Raw genomic sequence first — 20,807 nt, forward strand, 5'->3', positions numbered from 1 at the left:
TGGTGAGAGTGGGCATCCCTGTCTTGTTCCTGTTCTTAGGGGAAATGGTGTTAGTTTTTGTCCATTGAGTATGATGTTGGCTGTGGGTTTGTCATATATGGCTTTTATTATGTTGAGGTATGATCCTTCTATTCCCACCTTGCTGAGGGTTTTTATCAAAAATGGGTGTTGAATTTTGTCAAATGCTTTTTCTGCATCAATTGATATGACTATGTGGTTTTTTTCTTTCAATTTGTTTATGTGGTGTATCACGTTTATTGATTTTCGGATATTGAACCATCCTTGCATCCCTGGGACAAATCCTACTTGGTCATGGTGTATGATTTTTCTGATGTACTGCTGGATCCGATTTGCTAAGATTTTGTTGAGGATTTTGGCATCTATGTTCATGAGGGATATTGGCCTGTAATTCTCTTTCATTGTGTTGTCTTTACCTGGTTTTGGTATTAGGATGATGCTGGCTTCATAGAATGAGCTTGGAAGTGTTCCTTCCTCTTGAATTTTTTATAGTAGTCTGATGAGGATAGGTTTTAGTTCTTCCTTGAATGTTTGGTAAAACTCCCCTGTGAAGCCATCTGGTCCTGGGCTTTTGTTTGCTGGAAGCTTTTTGATGACTGCTTCAATTTCTTCCATAGTTATTGGCCTATTGAGATTTTTAGATTCTTCCTGATTGAGTTTTGAAATGTTGTATTTTTCTAGGAATATGTCCATTTCCTCCAGGTTGTCTAGTTTGTTGGAGTAGAGCTGTCCATAGTATTTTTTAACAATCATTTGTATTTCTGTGGGGTCTGTTGTTATCTCGCCTCTATCGTTTCTGATTTGGTTTATTTGGGTCCTCTCTCTTTGCTTCTTGGTGAGCCTGGCTAGAGGTTTGTCAATCTTGTTTATCCTTTCAAAGAACCAGCTCTTGGTTTCATTGATTTTCTGTATTGTTTTTTTTGGTCTCTATGTCATTTAGTTCTGCTCTAATATTTATTATCTCCTTCCTTCTGCTCACTCTGGGGTTTTCTTGTTGCTCTCTTTCTAATTCTTTGAGTTGTAGAATTAGATGATTTACTACCATTTTTTCTTGTTTTTTGAGATAGGCATGTAGAGCTATAAACTTCCTTCTCAGGACTGCTTTCATTGTGTCCCATAGGTTTTGGATTGTTGTGTTTTCATTGTCATTAGTTTCCAGGATGTTTTTAATTTCTTCTTTGATCTCATTGGTAACCCAATCAATATTTAATAACATGCTATTCAGCTTCCAAGTGTTTGAGTATTTTGGGTTGTTTTTATTGTAGTTTATTTCTAATATTATGCCATCATGGTCTGAGAAGATGCTTTTTATGATTTCAATCTTCTTGAATTTGGGGAGACTTTGTTTGTGACCCAATATGTGGTCTATTTTTGAATCTGTCCCATGAGCACTTGAGTGGAATGTATATTCTGTGGCTTTGGGGTGAAGTGTTCTGAAGATGTCAATTAAGTCCATCTGATCTAGTGAGTCATTTAGGATTGCTATTTCTTTGCTGATTGTTTGTCTAGAGGATTTATCCAGTGATGTCAGTGGTGTATTAAAGTCCCCTACTATGATTGTATTGTTGTCGATCTCTCCTTTGATGTCTTCCAGGAGTTTTTTTATGTATTTGGGTGCTCCTGCATTGGGTGCATATATGTTACCAGGGTTATATCTTCTTGTTGTATTGATCCCTTTAGTATTATGAAGTGGCCTTCCTTATCTCTGGTTATGGCCTTCACTTTGAGGTCTATTTTGTCCGATATAAGTATTGCTACCCCAGCTTTCTTTTCCTTTCCATTTGCCTGAAATATATTTTTCCATCCCTTCACTTTCAGTCTGTGTGAGTCCCTTCTAATGAGGTGGGTCTCTTGTAGACAGCAAATGTATGGGTCATGGTTTTTTATCCATTCAGCCACTCGATGTCTTTTGGTTGGAGCATTTAGTCTGTTTACATTTAAAGTTATTATTGAAAGGTACTTGTTTGTAGCCATTTCTTTTTTTGTGTGGCTGTTTTCTTTCTGAGCTTTTTATTTCTTCTTTTTACACCAGTCCCTTTAGCATTTCTTGCATTGCTGGCTTGGTGGTAATAAACTTCCTTGGCCTTTTTTTGTCTGTGAAGCTTCTTATTTCCCCTTCAATTTTGAATGATAGCCTTGCTGAATAGAGTATTCTTGGATTCAGTCCTTTGCTTTGCATCACTTTGTAAATTTCTGTCCATTCTTTTCTGGCCTGATGTGTTTCTGTTGAGAAATCATTTGATAATCTGATGGGGGATCCTTTGTAGGTAACTCTCTGTTTCTCTCTTGCAGCCTTTAAGATTCTCTCTTTGTCTTGTACATTTGCCATCGTTATTATGACGTGTCTTGGTGTGGGTCTTTTGGGGTTCATCTTGCTTGGGACTCTCTGTACTTGTGTAACTTTTTTCTTCCCCATATCTGGGAAGTTTTCTGTCATTATTTCTTCAAATAGATTTTCTAATCCTTGCTGCTCTTCTTGTCCTTCTTGCAACCCTATTATGCGTATGTTACTTCGTTTCATGTTGTCCCAAAGCTCCCTTAGGCTCTCCTCCTGCTTTTTAATTTTTTTCTCCAGTTGCTGTTCAGATTGAGCTTGTTTCTCTGCCTTATCTTCTAACTCACTAATTCTGTCCTCTGCTTCTTTTAGCCTGCTGTTGAAACTTTCCATGGTGTTTTTGATTGTAGCTATATCACTTTTCATTTCTTCCTGACTCTTGCATAGGTTGTTGATTTTCTCATCCATCCGGTGAATGAATTGTATAACCATTATTCTGAATTCTTTTTCTGTCATGTTGCATGCTTCAACTTCATTAATTTCCTTTCTTGGCAACTCCTCATTGTCTTTCCTCTGAGCGTTGTGTCGTCTCTTCATTCTGGTTATCTCCCGATGATTCAAAGGTCGAGTTGCGTGGGCCTGGGCCGTGTGCAGTGGGAGCCTCCCACCACCCTAGTGTCACTGAAGAGCTCTGACACTAAGATGTTTGGTTGTTGTGGGTTGGTTTGAACCAGGCTCACTCAGAGTCAGTGTTGCCAGCGCTCAATGTTGCCTCGTGCGCACCCTTAGAATCAGGGACCCTGCCTGCACCGTGCTGAAACAGAGACCCCCCTGGGGCGTGTTGAAAATCAGTGCCCACTAGCGTGCGCCAGGAGTCAGAGTTCCCCAGGAATCCAGTATTAGAGTCTCTGTTGCTTTGCGCGACCTCTCCTTGAGAATCAGGGTCTCTGTGTGCCCTTGCACCAGGAATTGGAGTCACTGGCTCTTAGTATGAATGCACAGGGAATCAGGATCTCAGGCGCAGGTGATAAGAAACACAGTCAAGTCACTGGTGCTTGGTGCTGCCTCCTGCCCAGAGAATCAGGGTCCCTGGGCCTGTGCTCTGTGGGACAAATTCCCGGTGTTCGCACAATTGCTCCCAGCCCAGGGCTCCTGGGGCAGGCAGTGCGAGCAGGACCAGTTCCTGGTGTTCACGCGATTGCTCCCAGCCCAGGGCTCCGAAGCTGGCAGTGTGCATAGGATCAGTTCCTGGTGTTCGCGCGGGCGTTTGCTCCCAGCCCAGGACTCCTGAACCCAGCCCTAAGCGGGATCAGTTCCAGGGTGCTCGTGCACTTCCAGGCTAAAGTTCCTGTGGCAGTGCTGAGGCCCCGGCAAGGGGTGGGTCTATCAGTTACTATGGCACTGCCCGCCAGCCTGGGGGAAGGGGGGATGGGCTCTGTTACTCATGGATCTGCCGCAGGGATTTCTGAACTTTTGGTGTCTGCAGGTCTGAAGCTGTGGTCACAGGTCTCTGTCCCCAGTGGCTGCAGGGTCCTGGTATGTGTCTGAGATCAGACTGGGTGGTGCTGAGGCCAGGATCCTAGTCTCAAGCAGCTCTGTTTCCCAAGATGGCGTGGTCGCTGTGCCTGTGCCGGCTGCCTAGGAGTGTCCGCGCAGGGAGCGGGGCTCTGCCGCCTAAGACTGCCTGGTTTAGCAGCCCCTTTGAAGACCTGCAGAATCTAACTGTCCCTAGCTCATACACACACACACCACACACGTCCACACACTCCTCTGTCACTTCCTTGCGCTCTCACACTCTCTCCCTCCCTACCTTCCTGCTGGTCGCCATTTTTTCCTCTATAAAATATATTGTCTTAACTCTGAGCAAAATTCTTCAGGAAGCTGTGCGACATTCATCACGTGACTTTAAACCCTCTCTGGCATGTGGTGGCATCCCCTGGGGGTACTTGGATTCTTTAGATGAGTTTGTATTTCTAAGACTATATTATCAAATAAAAGAAGTAAAGGAGTCAGACGTATACTAGATTTTCAGTGATACTTTTTTTTATTGATTTCAGAGAGGAAAGGAGAGGGAGAGAGATAGAAACCTCAATGATGAGAGAGAACCATTGATCAGCTGCCTCTTGCATGCCCCCTCCCCGCCCCCCCCCCGGGACTGAGCCTGCAACCCGGTCATGTGCCTGACTGAACCGTGAACTGTGAACCCCTGAGTCACACCAGCAAGGCAAATTTTCAGTGATTCTTAGTGGAGAGATATGGGACATGGGACATGCCTTCTTATAGGGGAAGTGTTAGAATCAACTGTAAAGTGTTTTCAGATTTTGTTCTGCCCCCTTTTCAGTTTGAAAATTACTTCCACAGTGAGCTCCTATTTGGAAAGTGCTTTGTTCCTCAGTTATATTGGGGTTAAAAAGAGATGAGGACTACAAGTTTCATTTGTGTGTGTGTGTGTTATACCTATACTAGAGGCCTGGTGCACGAATTCGTGCACATTGAAAGGAAATTAATTAGAAGGTGGCTGGCGGGGCAGGACTGGGCGAGAGGGGCCGGACACGCCCTGGAGCCAACCTCCCACAGTCCCTCCTTGCCCAGCCGCACCTGGGGTGGCGCCCGGGCTCGAAGAGCATCTGCAGAGTGAGCGGGGTCCCTCCAGCAGGTGGGGTCCCTTGGCCTGGCCTGGCCTGGCCTGTAGGAATCAGGCTGAAACTGGCAGTCCAACATCCCCCAAGGGGTCCCGGACTGTGAGAGGGCACTCTGCAAAGTTGCTGTTGCTCGGCAGCTCCTGTGTTGAGCATCTGCCCCCTGGTGGTCAGTGTGTGTCATAGCTACCAGCTGGTCGGCCAGTCGGCCAATTGCTTAGCCTTTTATATATATATAGATATATGTGATTTATAAGGTGACTAATGTATATTGTTCTCAAATCTATTTGAATGAGTAACTGAATTGGAGGGATTTTTGTTTTATTATTCATTTTAGTGAATTCAGTCCCCATTCCATCTGCAAAAGATTCCTTGACTTGTCCTGTTTCTACATGTCAAAGATTAGTGTTTAGAGCCACCTTGGTCCTGATTTGAAAATTATTTTGCTACGTTAGAAATGCTTTGTTCTTTAAAGTATCTGGAGAGTTGTATCTAGTCAGACCATTTAGTGCCTCAGTGCTTTTAGCTTTCCTTCATTCTGTGCCTTCCATCCTTCTACCTCCTGCTACTGTTCTCTAGAATCACCATCATAGTGACAAACTGAGGCTCAATAGCATGTGCTACATTCTTATTTGAGGCCCAATGGCATGTGTTATATTTTCTAAGACAAATGATACTATGATAATTATAGGAAAATAATCCCATGATAAAAGGATATCTTATATAAAAGCTGTTTAGGATTATTCCTGTTGTACCCAGTTCATAAGTACCCACACAGCAAGGCCGTTGTTGCCTCTTGGTAGGAACTCCACCTGTCAGGAAGCATACATCTTACTCAGTGAGAACCTATGAGAGCCTCGATTTCCAGAGTCAGGAGAGAGGTCGAAGGTCTGCCACTTCAATTCCTATATGCTGATTCTCAACCTGTCTTCCTTCTCCTTTTGTTTTCTACAGCCCTCTGCCTCTGATAATTTGGGGAGACTATAACATAGTTAACTTAACAACAAAAATATGACCAAAATAAAAATTATCAGCTTTTGCCTGCCCAGCGTGGCTCAGTGATTGAGCATCAACCTATGAACCAGGAGGTCACGGTTCAATTCTAGTCAGGGCACATGCCTGAGTTGCGGGCTCGATCCCCAGTGTGAGGCATGCAGGAGGCAGCCAATCAATGATTCTCTCTCAGGTTTTATAACTACCTTTTCCAGTTCCTTTTATCTTTTTAGTTTCCTTTTAAATTGTATTATTTTTTCTTTGGGGCTTATTACAAATAGACATTTATTCGTAAAATATTTTTAGAGTAACTATTTAAGGGTCTGTCATCACAATTCCAACATGGGTTGTTTTGTTGTTGTTTTCCCCACACCACCAAGCAATTCTCTGATATCAGCTGGGTGTCCAACAATTGAAATAAATTCTGACACTATCTACCGAGATAGATAGCATCAGATTCCACAGGTTAAGGACTCAGCCCCACAAGACTGCCCTCCACTTCAGAAGCCAATCACAAGTCCTGGTTGTCACATGTCCTTCTAATTGACTGGCTATAAATCAGAGGTTCCCACAGCTCCCTCTTGGGTTCAGTTAATTTGCTAGAACAGTTCTAGGACTCAAGAAACCAATTTTATCACTAGATTACTGGTTTATTTCAAAGGATATGACTCAGGAACACCAAATGGAAGAGGTCCCCAGGGCAAGGTATGGGGAAAGCGTGCAGAGCATCCATGCCCTCTCTGAGGTAACCACCATGTGTTCACCAACCCAGAAACTCTCAGAATCCTGTCATTTTGAGTTTTTGTGGAAGCTTCATTAGAAAGGCAGAGTGATTATAAAGCATTGGCCATTGGCAATTGATTCAACTTCTAGCCCTCTCTTCCCTCCTCCAGAGGCCAGAGAGGTGAGACTGAAGGTTCCAATCCTCTAATAACAGGGTGGGTTCTTTTGGTGACCAGCTCTCATTCTTAGGTGCTTCCCAAAAGCCACCTGATGACCATGAACCCAGTTGTGGTGGAAAGGAGCTTGTTATGAATAACAAGACAGAAATTTCAACTTTATAGCTTTGAAGTGATTTCAGGAACTGAGGACTAGATCAGATATTAGAAGAAAGATTCTTTCATTGCTATTATTGCTCAGAAAATTCCAAGGGTTTTGGGAGCTGAAAGCTAGGAACTCTGGACAAAGACCAAATATATATGAGGAATATAATTTGGTTATCTGAATGACCAAATATATATTTTTACAGATCACAATACTGCAGTCACATATAAGGCATTGCGTTAGATACATGATGAGCAGAATCAGACATGTACCGGCCTATTGGAACTACTCTCTGGGTGAAAGAGAGAGACAAATTGATTAAATAATCAGAAATAGACCCAAGGAAAGAGAAACCAAGATGGCGGCATAGGTAAACACCGGAAATTGCTGCCTCACACAACTACTTCAAAAATACAACTAAAAGACAAAACGGACATCATTCAGAACCACAAGAAGGCTGGCTGAGTGGAAATTCTACAACTAGAAGGAAAGAGAAAAGCACACTGAGACTCAGAGGAGGTGCGGAAGTAAAGTGCAGAGGTATGGAGGCGCACATGGAAAGGGCTGGCAACTGAGGACGCGGTTGTCTTTTTCAATCCAGAGGGAGTCTCAAGCTCCCGACTGCTCTGAACTCCAGTTCCAGGCGAGTCTCTGGGGACCAAGACTCATACGAGGAGACACTGGACTGTCTGGCATCGGTCAGAACTGGAGGGCGGCTTTCTCTCAGAGGTGCTTGCAGCGATTGTTGGGACACTGAGATGCAGGGCCTCTTAGGGTAGGACTGAGGATCAGCCATAGCTGTTTGCTCCGCCCTATTGATTCCCTGAGACCTCGCCCCACCCAAGCTGTGCACAGAGGCTTTTGCATATGAAAGGCCTGGCCCTTTGCAATCTGAAAATTACCTAACAAACTACAGCTGGATCAGAGAGACCCAGAACTTCCAAAAGAAGGCCCAAGGCCCCAGAGCAGCTTGCATTGCTTCACAGCTGGGCCTCATCTGGGCACCTCCAAACCCCAAACAAAGAAGAGGAATCTGCAGATCTCTCAGTAGCTCCTGCTGGGTAGCCACAGGCAGAGGCTAAATTAGCACCTCCTTAGAGATCCAAGAGCCAGTGTACCCAGTGGTCAGATTGGGACCATCCAGATTACAATTCCTCAGATCCATAAGGGACACACTCAGGGGGCAGACTCAGTGAGCAACCAAAGCCCCACTGAAGCAAGTCTGGCCCCAGAAGGGTGTCTCCAGCATAGAAGTTCTCCCATTGCAAACACAGCTGATTCTCACAGCTAATTGGCCTGGAGGTCAATTCCTCCCAGTAATACCTACAACAATCAAGGCTTAACTACAACAAGACTGTGCACACAGCCCACAAAGGGGTGCACCCAGAGTGCCCACCTCAGGTAATTGGGGAGGCTGAGCCACTGAGCCCTATAGGACACCCAGCACACAAAGCCACTCTACCAACACAGGGAAGCATAAAAAATGCAGAGACAAAGAAACAGGTCACAAATGACAGAAATGGAGGAAAGCAAATGACTGGATATAGAGTTTAAAACCACACTTACAAGGTTTTTCAAGAATTTTCTAGAAACCGCCGATAAATTCAGTAAGACCCTCAATAAGTCTAGTGAGACTGCCGATAAATTTAATGAGACCCTCAAGAAATCTAGTGAGACCCTCGAGGATATGAAAAAGGACCAACTAGAAATTAAGCATACACTGACTGAAATAAAGAATATTATACAGAGATCCAACAGCAGACTAGAGAATCGCAAGAATCAAGTCAAAGATTTGAAATACGAAGAAGCAAAAAACACCCAACCGGAAAAACAAAAAGAAAAAAGAGTCCAAAAATATGAAGATTGTGTAAGGAGCCTCTGGGACAACTTCAAGCATACCAACATCCGAATTATAGGGGTGCCAGAAGAAGAGAGAGAGAGCAAGATATTGAAAACCTATTTGAAGAAATAATGACAGAAAACTTCCCCTACCTGGTGAAAGAAATAGACTTACAAGTCCAGGAAGCACAGAGAACCCCAAACAAAAGGAATCCAAAGAGGACCACACCAAGGCACATCATCATTAAAATGCCAAAGGCAAAAGACAAAGAGAGAATCTTAAAAGCAGCAAGAGAAAAACAGTCAGTTACCTACGAGGAAGTACCCATACGACTGTCAGCTGATTTCTCAACAGAAACTATGCAGGCCAGAAGGGAGTGGCAAGAAATATTCAAAGTGATGAATACCAAGAACCTACAACCAAGATTACTTTACCCAGCAAAGCTATCATTCAGAATTGAAGGTCAGATAAAGAGCTTCACAGATAAGAAAAAGCTAAAGGAGTTCATCACCACCAAACTAGTATTATATGAAATGCTGAAAGGTATCCTTTAAGAAGAGGAAGAAGAAGAAAAAGGTAAGGATACAAATTATGAACAACAAATACACATCTATCAACAAGTGAATCTAAAAATCAAGTGAATAAATAATCTGATGTACAGAAAGAACTGTTGCTTATAATGAATCAGGGACATAGAAAGGGAATGGACTGACTATTCTTGGGGGGGAAAGGGGAGTGGGGAGTGCGGGAAGAGACTGGACAAAAATCATACACCTATGGATGAGGACATTGGGGGGGGGGGGTAAGGGCAGAGGGAGGGGTGGGAACCGGGTGGAGGGGAGCTATGGGGGGAAAAAAGAGGAACAACTGTAATAATCTGAACAATAAAGATTTAATTAAAAAAATAAGTAAATAAATAATCAGAAATAATAATAAACTTACGATTGATAGCATTTGACCCTTTTCTTGGTGAAACTGCTCATTTGGTATCTAGAACACCACACACTTGGTTTTCCTACCTCACTCTTCACTTCTTGGTTTCCATTGCCGAGTCCTTTTCTTCTTTCCATCTTAATGTTGGAGTGCCCTAGCCCAGTGGTTGGCAAACCGCAGCTCGTGAGCCACATGCGGCTCTTTGGCCCCTTGAGTGTGGCTCTTCCACAAAATACCATGTGCGGGCGTGCACGTACAGTGCGATTGAAACTTCGTGGCCCATGCGCAAAAGTCGGTTTTCGGCCTGGGCGAGTCTATTTTGAAGAAGTGGCATTACAAGAAGTGGGGGGTGTGAGCCGGTAGGGCGACAGGAGATGCGGCACAGGCGGGCCGTCGGATACGCAGCACAGGGAGGTGCGCGATTCATGCATGTGAGCCAGTCAGTCAGCAGTCCCATTGTGCAGTGGTTAGTGCTAGTCGTGTCCGCAGATCGCGCGCGGGTGACAAAAATACCTACTCGAGGCATAAAGTTACCTGTATTTTTCCAACCAGCTGCAAATCCTACAGGTATTTTTGTCATCAATTTAAGAATTATAATTCTTTTGTGTTGGTGGCTTTATTATTATAAAATGAAATATTTTTTAGGTGCCCTGTTTGAGATGGCTACACAGAAGAAGCAAAGAAAAACGGAAGACGAAAACCGTGAATTTAAAGTTGAATTTAAAGTTGAATGTACCTACCTATATAGTTTAAAAAATTTGGCTCTCAAAAGAAATTTCAATCATTGTACTGTTGATATTTGGCTCTGTTGACTAATGAGTTTGCCGACCACTGCCCTAGCCTTACCCTTGGGCCTCTTTGCTACCTGCTTTTCTTAGATTACATCATTCCGTACTTATGGCTTTAAATACTACCTATTAATATATATATGCTGGTGACTACCAATGTTGTATCTGTATTCCTTATTCCTCCCTAAACTCTAAAATTTTTAATATCCCAGTCCTCAAACTCACTGCCTTTCATCTTAGTAAATGGTACCAACATTTACCCAGTGGCTCAGGATAGAAATGTAAATTATTCCTTATGCTTTACTTTCCTAGCTTTCATCTAATCCATCAGCAAGTTCTGTTGGCTGTACAAATTATATCCAGATCCTACCACTTTTTACCACCTCCACTGTTACTGCTGGTTCAACTTCAGTAGCCTCCTAACTGACATCTATTCCTAGCACCCTCATCCCCACCCCCTTTATGGCTTCTATTCTTCACTTAATAGGCAGAATAATCTTTTTAAAGCCTTAACAAACCTTCACAAAATCCTTCAATGAGGAAGTGCTGATTCCAGGACGGGGGTAGGAAATGTACAAGATGAATCTTTGAGGATGAGATACTAATAGATACAGAATAAGAGAAATGGTGAGGAAAAAATGAGGCCCTAATCATAAAATGGAAAATGGTATGAACTGTCAAAAACAGTAAGGAAAGGTCTCTGAGAGAGGTTTCTCGAGATTACATTAGGCTTTTTGAATTTAATGGCAAAAATAACAAATTATATATACTATAAATCAAATAATAAGGCAGATTTCTTTTTTTTTTAATCCTCACCTGAGGTTATTCTTTCCATTGATTTTTAGAGAGAGTGGAAGAGAGGAGAAGTAACACAGAGAGAGAAACATCATTGTGAGAGAGACACATCGATTGGTTGCCTCCTGCATGTGCCCTGACCGAGGGGATCAAGCCTGTAACCGAGGCATGTGCCCTAGACCAGGAATCAAACCCAGGACCCTTCAGTTTGAGAGCTGACGCTCTTTCCACTGAACCATGCCAGCGAGGGCGGCAGATTTCTTTTTGATAATTGTGTACACACACACACACACACACACAGTTTAAGAATTTTTCAAACCCACAAAAAAGAAACGTAAAAAGCATAATGAATTTCTGTATGCCCCTTCACCTATACACACCAGCTATTAACACTGGCCACTTATTTAATTTGAACCATATAGAAATGCTCCTTTGACCAAAAATAACACACAAAATAGATCATGTAGATCAGGGGTCCTCAAACTACAGCCCGCGGGCCACATGCAAATACACATACTGTATTTGTTCCCGTTTTGGTTTTTTACTTCAAAATAAGATATGTGCAGTGTGCATAGGAATTTGTTCATAGTTTTTTTTAAAACTATAGTCCGGCTCTCCAACAGTCTGAGGGACAGTGAACTGGCCCCCTGTTTAAAAAGTTTGAGGACCCCTGATGTAGATGGTTGCAACTGAAAACATACAGATATATACAACACATATTTCCTGTTGCTAAACCACCTGAAAGTAGGTATGCATCTTCCAAGGACAAAAACATTCTACTCACTACAAACTAGTCCCTCAACTGAGAAAAATCAATATTAATTCAGTTTTATCATCCACATACAGTCCTTATTCAAATTCCCCTCTTTGTATCGTCATGGTTTGTTTGTTTTTTAATATTTTTAGAGAGAGGAAGGGAAAGGGATAGAGAGATAGAACATAGATGAGAGAGAAACATTGATTGGCTGCCTCTTGCATGCCTCCCACTGGGGACCAAGCTTGCAATCCAGGCATGTGCTCTGACCGGGAATTGAACTGTGACTTCCTGGTTCATGAGTCGACCCTCAACCACTGAGCCACACTGGCCAGGCCATCAGGTTTTTTAAAAAAAATCTACAAAACTAATTCATGAGTCTGGGTGCTTTCTCTTAAAGAATAAAATGACGTTGTTTACTATTGGCTTACTTTAGTTTTTTTCTTCTTTGTGGTTTAGCTTCTTACATCCGTGTTTGACAACAGCATCAAAACCTTTGGCGTATTTGAGAGTGACCCTTTTGACTGGGAGAAGACTGGAACTGATGGCTCCCTAACAACCACCACTACTTCTACCACCCCTCAGTTGCACACCCGCTTGACCCCTGCAGCAATCGGGTATGTCCTCAGCTGCTCATTTAGCAGTGTTTCCTGGATGCATTACACTGGCAGAAATGTTTTCACCCAGACGCCTACAGATGACCAAATGCTAGACATAGGTGAAAGCCTATGGATTTTCTTGAATTGACATTGCTCTTGTATATGCCTTTGTTCAGGTTTGCTGTTCTTAGAAAGTGTTTATAGATCATACTGTGAAATGGGAGCTTAGAGCTTGTGTGAGTTGATGTCAGGTTTACAGTGGATTTTCGTATCTTTAAAATGAGGAGAATTTTTACATTTACTTCTAAAGAATACATGGGGCCCTGGACAGAATGAGCCAAAGTATATCTAATTATACTGTGCTTAAGTTTAGTGGGAACAAAATATGTAGCTTGTTCCTCTTATGAGAGTGATCAATTTTCAAAGTGTATTAGAAACAGGTTATGGTATTTCCATCTTCTTGGTCTTTTGTGTTGTTTTCTCTCTGTGCATAAACAGTTGCTTTTGGGGAGGCAGGTTGTCTTCTTTTTCTGACCCATTTTTTATCTGCTCTGGTTGCTTTAAACTGTTTGGTTTTAAATTAAAAAGTAAATTGTAAAAAATTCTCATACAATGTGAGTTAATTGGGACATTTTATCACTAATCTATTGCTCTGATTTTATACTGAAAGATTGAATCCCTAGAGCTTATTGATCAGAAAAGCTTACATGGACTCATATAACTAAACATGTTATCCTTAATTAGCTAGTCTAAGAATTCTTAAATGTGAGACCCTGACTAGTTACATCAGAATCGCCACACGTTTGCTTAAGATATCTATTTGAAGGACTTACCCAAGAACTACTTAATCATATTTATCAGATGTTTTTCATGCTTATCTGAGTTTGGAACCCCCAGCGAGCCACCCCATTTTATAAATGGGAAATAATTGTAATACTGAGTGAATCATCTGACTTTAGGTAAGTATTAGTCACAGAGCTCGAGCTGTATAGAAATTCTGGCTTTTGTTTTAGGGCCTTTGTTCTCCTTTGCCTTTAATTTTTAAAAAAAATATATTTTATTGATTTTTCACAGAGTGGAAGGGAGAGGGATAGAGAGTTAGAAACATCAATGAGAGAGGAACATCAATCAGCTGCCTCCTGCACACCTCCTACTGGGGATGTGCCCGCAACTAAGGTACTTGCCCTTGGCCGGAATCGAACCTGGGACCTTTCAGTCCGCAGGCCGACGCTCTACCCACCGAGCCAAACCGGTTAGGGCTTGCCTTTAATTTTTGTTATAAGTAGATAAGCCTCCAACTTGCAAAAACCAGGTGATTGGACTTCAAGATAACTGAAGTTAATGAAGATAATGTAAGTTCCCATCTGCCAATGTTTCCTCCTAAAATAAAAGAATAACATGAAAGAAAAAAAATAAAACTACACAAAAACCATGTCCTAGCATAATTTGAAGACCAAGGATGCCCAAACTTCAAAATAACTCAGTAAAAAGAGGAAAAACAAAACACCAAGTCCATGCGTGGCTATCTCTTCTGGACCTGCCTTACCCAACCCTGCCACAAGGCTTTATAAAGTCAGATCAGTAAAAACTGTGAGGAAGAAAATTAGCCATGGGAGTTAAGGTTGATCTAAAACCAACACCAGAAAGACTACACCATCCCAAGAACAAACATACTAAAAAATGTCCAAATAGATCAGATTATGAACTACAGGGAGGAACAAATATGCATGATTCAAAACACATAGCTTCTGGGAAGAAAACAACAACAAAGAAGGGAGAGGTGCCCTTTATCAGTTGATTTTTAAAGGACAGAACATGTGTTCATTTGGGTTCAATCAAGACAGAGAAACTACATAGTAATTTGAACAAGGAAAGAATCATTACCTATAACATGAAAATGGAGTAACGTGGGATTAACTAGTAAGAATTAGAGAAAACTGTAAAGAATACAGAAATAGCAAATATACTAAAGTGCAGCTCCAACTCCTAGGGCCGAGATTAAGCATCCAAACAAAGCTCCCCCAGACCGGATCCCAGGGGAGATACATACTGACCTTGTTGAAGAAGGTATGCCCATCCCTCATTGGATGGGAGAGAAGTCACTCTGATGCCACACTCGTAAAATTTGCTGAAAATCTGCCCTCTGGGGTACCAAAGAAAGCTATTTACTGGGGGTGTCTTACCAGACACACTCTGCTACAAAACCTATGGGTAGTGGGGATTGCTCGGGAAAGCTGTTGTTTGCTGCTGTCCGTGTGAGACAGGCCCTGAAGGGGCCCTGATGCTGCAGGATCCCCGCCCTGGGGAAAGCCACACATGCTGGAGAAGCTTGCCGAGCTGCACACTGGGACCCAAAGCAGAGCACTCTCCTCCTGCAACCTCTTTCCAGTGCCCACTGGGGAAGCAAAATATCTAAAGGCCTCAGATCCACTTTCATAAAACAGGAAAAATGGATGGATATGGAGCTGAAAGGCAATCTATACTATTAAAAGGGTAATATGCTAATTAGACCAGGAGACCTTCTGGGAGACCTTCCAGATGTCCTTCCGGACAAAGCCATGGTGGTGGGGCCAAAGCAGAGGCAGTTAGGGGCAATCAGGCCAGGAGGGGAGGGCAGTGGGGGTGATCAGGTCGGCGGGGAGGGGGGGGGCAGTTGGGGCGAGCAGGCCGGCAGGGGGGGCCAGCTGGGGGCGAGCAGGCTGCCAGGGGGGCAGTTGGGGGCAGTCAGGCCGGGAGGGGGGACAGTTGGGGGTAAGCAGGCTGGTAGCGGGGGGCAGTTGGGGGTGATCAGGCTGGCAAGAGGGGGCATTTGGGGGCAAGAAGGCCTGTGGGAGGGCAGTTGGAGGCGAGCAGGTCGGCAGGCAGAGTGGTTAGGGGTGATCAGGCAGGCAGGCAGGTGAGTGGTTAGGAGTCAGCGGTCCCAGATTGCAAGATCCTGGATTGTGGGATTGGGCCTAAGCTGGCAGTTGGACATACCCTGAGGGGTCCCGGATTGGAAAGGGTGCAGGCTGGGTTGAGGGACAACCCCCCTCCCCCCCCCCCCCCCCCGCACGAATTTCGTGCACCAGGCCACTAGTAAATCAATAATTGCAGAGGAACAAAAGGAGAAAAAAATTTAATTACATACTAGAACGGAGAACTATGAAATCAGACAACACACGTATCTCCCCTGACCACAAAAAACATAAATCCACTCAAATGTTTGGACTTTGCTATACTGACAGAAGATGGCACTAATTAAACTATGAATCTTGTAAAATACTCCAATAACACAAAAAAGAACAACAACAAAAAGATTTTAAAGTTACATAAAGTATTATAGTAAAAAATCAGAAAATTTAATACATACTAACGACATTTTCTCTCAGAAAAACAACCATGTGGTGATGGAAAAAAGAAAAAAGTACCCTGGCTGGTTTGGCTCAGTGGATAGAGCATCAGCCTGCAGACTGAAGGGTCCCGGGTTCAATTCCAGTCAAGGGCACATGCCTGGGTTGCAGGTTCAATCCCCAGTAGGGGGTGCGCAGGAGGCAGCTGATCAATGATTCTCTCTCATTGATGCTTCTATCTCTTTCTTCCTCTCTGAAATCAATAAAAATATTTTTTTTAAAAAAGAAAGAAAAAAGTAATTATGGGGAGGGGGGACAACCATTAAGAAAGTTATTTTAAAAAGAGAGAAAACTAAGACAAAAGCCAAAATGGAATTAAATATGCTCATTCATTTGAAGATATGGATAACCACCTAAAACTAAGAATAGAAATAGATACCCCCACCTCTACCCAGTGATGGGTGGAAAAGGTAAAAGGGATTAAGAGTATAAATTGCCAGTTATAAAAAATAGTCACAGGGATATAAAGCATAGCATAGGGAATCCTATATAATAAAAGCCTAATATGCTGAGAGTCTGACTGTTCAACTGTTTGACCAGTTGCTATGACATGCACTGACCACCAGGGGGCAGACGCTCCAACTGGTAAGTTAGCTTGCTGCTAGGGTCTGGCCTATCGGGACTGGGCAAGACGGGCTGGACATGTCCTGGAGCCCTCCCCCGGTCCCTCCCCGGCCCTGATTGTGCACTAGTGGGATCCCTCAGCCTGCCTGCACCCTCTTGCAATCCAGGACCCCTCTGGAGAGGTCGGAGAGCCGGTTTTAGCCTGATCCCCGCAGGTCAGGCCGAGGGACCCCACTCTTGCACGAATCCGTGCACCGGGCCTCTAGTAAGTCTATAATATTGTCATAACTATATGGTGTCAGATGGGTACTAGAACTATTGGGGGGATCACTTTGTAAGGAATATAAATATTCACTATGTTGAATACTTGAAACTAATGTTTATGTCAACTGTAATGGAAAAATTAATTTTTAAAAAATTATTAAAAAAAAAGAAATAGAGCCCTAACCGGTTTGGCTCAGTGGATAGAGTGTCGACCTGCGAACTGAAGGGTCCCAGGTTCGATTCCAGTCAAGGGCATGTACCTTGGTTGCGGGCACATCCCCCGTAGGAGGTGTGCAGGAGGCAGCTGATCGATGTTTCTCTCTTCATCAATGTTTCTAACTCTCTATCCCTCTCCCTTCCTCTCTGTAAAAAATCAATAAAATAAATTTTTTAAAAAAAGAAAGAAAAGAAATAGACCCCAAAAGGGGTGGGGTCAGGGAGAAAAAAAGGAAAAAGAAAACAGAAAAAGAAATGAGACTTGAAAGAAAAGGAAGAAAAATGGTATCTCAGAATTTAGTAAATTATAAAATACACAATGGAGAATATACTCAAATGAATATTTAATAAAAAAACATTGAGTAAAATTGGGGGGAAATAAAAAAATCGTTTAAAAGGGCTAGGGAAAAGGTAGTGCAAGTGGGAGGCAGACAGCAAAGGACTAGCTTTCCTTTTGTTAGTTGATTGGGTAGTTAACTTGGTCTCGTTTTACTGGTGAGGAATGGTATAAATACCTAGCATGGTGTTTATAAGTTGAAGTTCCTTTAAAAAGGCAGACTGATACTTGTATAATACATATTGGCCCACAGCTTAAAGATTGCACGGAATTTAAACTAGCTGAATTGAAAAAAAAAAAAAAAAAGTATTAGACCTACAAGCTTACCATTTACTATCTGCCCTTAAAGAAAACATTTGCTGCCCTGGCTGGTGATCTCAGTGGTTAGAGCAGTGGTTCTCAACCTTGACTACACATTAGAATCACCTGGGAATCTTTTATATATATTATTGATTTTTTACAGAGAGGAAGGGAGAGGGATAGAGAGTTAGAAACATCAATGAGAGAGAAACATCGATCAGCTGCCTCCTGCACACTCCCCACCGGGGATGTGCCTGCAACCAAGATACATGCCCTTGACCAGAATCGAACCTGGGACCCTTGAGTCCACAGGCCAACGCTCTATCCATTGAGCCAAACCGATTAGGGCTCTTTTTAAAATCCTGATTTCTGGGTCTCATCCTCTGGAAATTCTGTTTCTTTGTTATGGGGTGAGGCCACAACATTAGTAACAAAGAAACAGAATTTCTGGAGGATGAGGCCCAGAAATCAGGATTTTAAAAAGATTCCCAGGTGATTCTAATGTGCAGCCAAGGTTGAGAACCACTGGGTTAGAGATTCAGCCTGCACACTGAAGGGTCTTGGGTTCGATACCCAGTCAAGTGCATGTCCCTACCTGGGGTGCAGGTTTGATCCCAGGGCATGTGTGGGAGGCAGCCAATCAATATATCTCTCTCACGTTGATGTTTCTCTCCCCCCACTCCCTCCCTTCCACTCTCTTAAAAAAAAAAAAAGTTTGCTGAAGTCTCTGTTTGCAAATGTTATGGAGGATAACTAGAAAGCCCTAGAGAATCATTGTTAAAGAGAAAAATATGATTATGTATGTCCCACAACTCTGAATTTCTTACTAGAAGAAGAAAGTAAGTTCAGGAGAAGGTAGGAGGATGTTTCAAATCAGAAGTCAGCAAACCTTGTCTGTAAAGGGCCAGATAAAAATGTGTGGACTCTGCTGTCTCTGCCTCCATATCGCTGCTGTTGTAGTGCTAAAGCAGCCATGGACAACATGGAAACGAATGAGTGTGACTGTGTGCCAAAATATGGTATTAACAGAAAATAGGGGAGCAGGCCAGATTTGGCTCAGAAGCCCTAGTTTGCCAGCCCCTGACTTAGATGATGGGGAAAGGAATACGAAAAGGATGTCCATTCTTACTACTTTTCCAGTTCTCCCATACACCTCTTTTTTTTTTTCCTAATCTGCTTCTATAGTTTATATCTAGCCTGCAAACACAGACCATATACTAAAAATATTTTCACCATACTTTCTTACTCATTCTTATTCCTTAACATAATACTCTCACACATATTTTCTCACTCATTCTTTTTTTTGTTGTTTTTTTTTGTTTTTGTTTTTTTCGCTAAAAGTATTACAAAGGGTATTACATAAGTGTCCTTTTTTCCCCCCCACCCTTGACAAGCCCCTGCCCTCCCTTGGTTAGTTATGGTTATATGGATGCATACAAGTCCTTCGGTTGATCTCTTACTCCCCTCCCTCCTGTCCCCCAACCCTCCCTGGCCTTACCACTGAAGTCCGACAATCGGTTTGAGGCAGCTCTGCCACTGTATTTATTATTGTTCAAAAGTTTGTAATGGTCTTAATTATCCATAAAAGAGTGTTCTCACTCATTCTTATTCTTTAACATAATACTCTCATATATACTTTCTCATTCTTATTCCTTAACATAATTTCTCTGGAAAAGAATTCTTACCTTTGTATCTCAAAATCCAGGTTTTGATCAGAATTTTAGGAGAAGAAAGAAAATAATGTAAGGAGTAAAAGTGGGAGAGTAAGTACAGAGAGGAACCTGAGTTATGTGGAAGACAGCCTGTGTGGAGAGGATGGGAGAGCTCCTGGAAGTGTGTGGTATTATATTGAAGTCTAAGAGATACGAGGGAAATTAAGATAGAGTAAAAATAGCAGCAGTTCATAGGTGGAGAAGTGGAAGAAGAAAATGCCAAGTAATTGGTAGTTGGAAAGAGGCAAAGTAGTAGGCATGTGGGAAAAAGGATTTGGAAGACCACTCAGTGATTAAAATGGGGGGAGGGGAGGATATGGGGCTAGTAGATTGAGCTTCCTGAACTCAAACATTTTTCCTTTTGCCAGTGCTTTTCCTCAGGATAGAGGGAATTCTTTCAATAAATACTTAGCATACCATGTAACATATGTTAGTGTCTACTTACACCTGAAAAATCCTTTAATAGCCAATTTATTTCTTACCTTTACTTTTTTTAATTAAAATTTTCCCCATCACCATTTATCCCCTCTATCCCCTGTTCTACCTCTACCCATCCCCCTCCTGAACTTTGCTTTTATAATCCTTTCATTTGAACTACTTTAGGCCAAACTTACCTTTTCAAGATGTTCTTAGTGTCAGAACTCCAGGTACTACTTTCCAAGGCTCTAAGTTTCTTTCCTGAGAGCCATGGCCAGTGCTTTTCTATATCACTTACCTCTAACCTATTGACAAGTCCCTGAAAATGACTGATCTTTGTTCTCACAGCATGGCATTTATGACATCTGGGCCCGGGTGTAATGCTATCCTTAGAGTGGTGCACTAAGTTGCCTTATTTTATCACTCATAATAATTATGTCAGTATAATCTAATGAAGACTGATTTTCTACTTTTAAACCTTCCAGATCACCTCTAGGAAAAGGTTTCATTGTGTACTAAATACTGTGTTCAGTCAGCAGTATTTTTAAAAATTGAGTATAGTGTAGAGTTATGAAATGTTAGAGCTGGCAGGGGCCTAATCACTAGTGATAACAGAACTAGAAAAGCCTTTCATGGGCCAGAAGTCTGAGAGAGAGATGACCAACCATGTAAACAGGCATGAAGTTCCTTTGAAAGCAATATATATACAAAGTGCCAATTTATATTTTCTGTATCATTCCTGGTCAGTTCATGCAGATGGATTAACTGTGTAATTGCACATTTTCTCGTTCCCCCTAGAGGGCAAGAATTTCCTTTCGATTATGTCTCCTAGGGCCTTGCATGGAGTAGGTACTTAGTAAAAAGTCTGTAAATGAAAAAACAAATGCACATTTTACACTATTCAAAGCATAACTTAATTGATTTGATACC

At 42.5% G+C, this 20,807-nt stretch overlaps 1 protein-coding gene across 5 annotated transcripts in view; it reads left to right on the forward strand.

Moving 5' to 3' along the window:
- Nucleotides 1-20,807, forward strand: part of TTBK2 (tau tubulin kinase 2) — a 147,934-nt gene that overhangs the window by 100,014 nt on the left and 27,113 nt on the right. For all 5 annotated transcript variants that reach the window (XM_070424262.1, XM_070424272.1, XM_070424280.1 and 2 more), the window contains one exon: nt 12,539-12,696. In XM_070424262.1, coding sequence (XP_070280363.1) covers nt 12,539-12,696 — 158 coding nt within the window. The remainder of the gene's footprint in view (nt 1-12,538; nt 12,697-20,807) is intronic.

The sequence above is a fragment of the Myotis yumanensis genome, unplaced genomic scaffold (assembly GCF_028538775.1).
Source record: "Myotis yumanensis isolate MYYU_CA2020_CCGP unplaced genomic scaffold, mMyoYum1.0.hap1 SCAF_1, whole genome shotgun sequence".
Lineage (NCBI taxonomy): Eukaryota > Metazoa > Chordata > Mammalia > Chiroptera > Vespertilionidae > Myotis > Myotis yumanensis.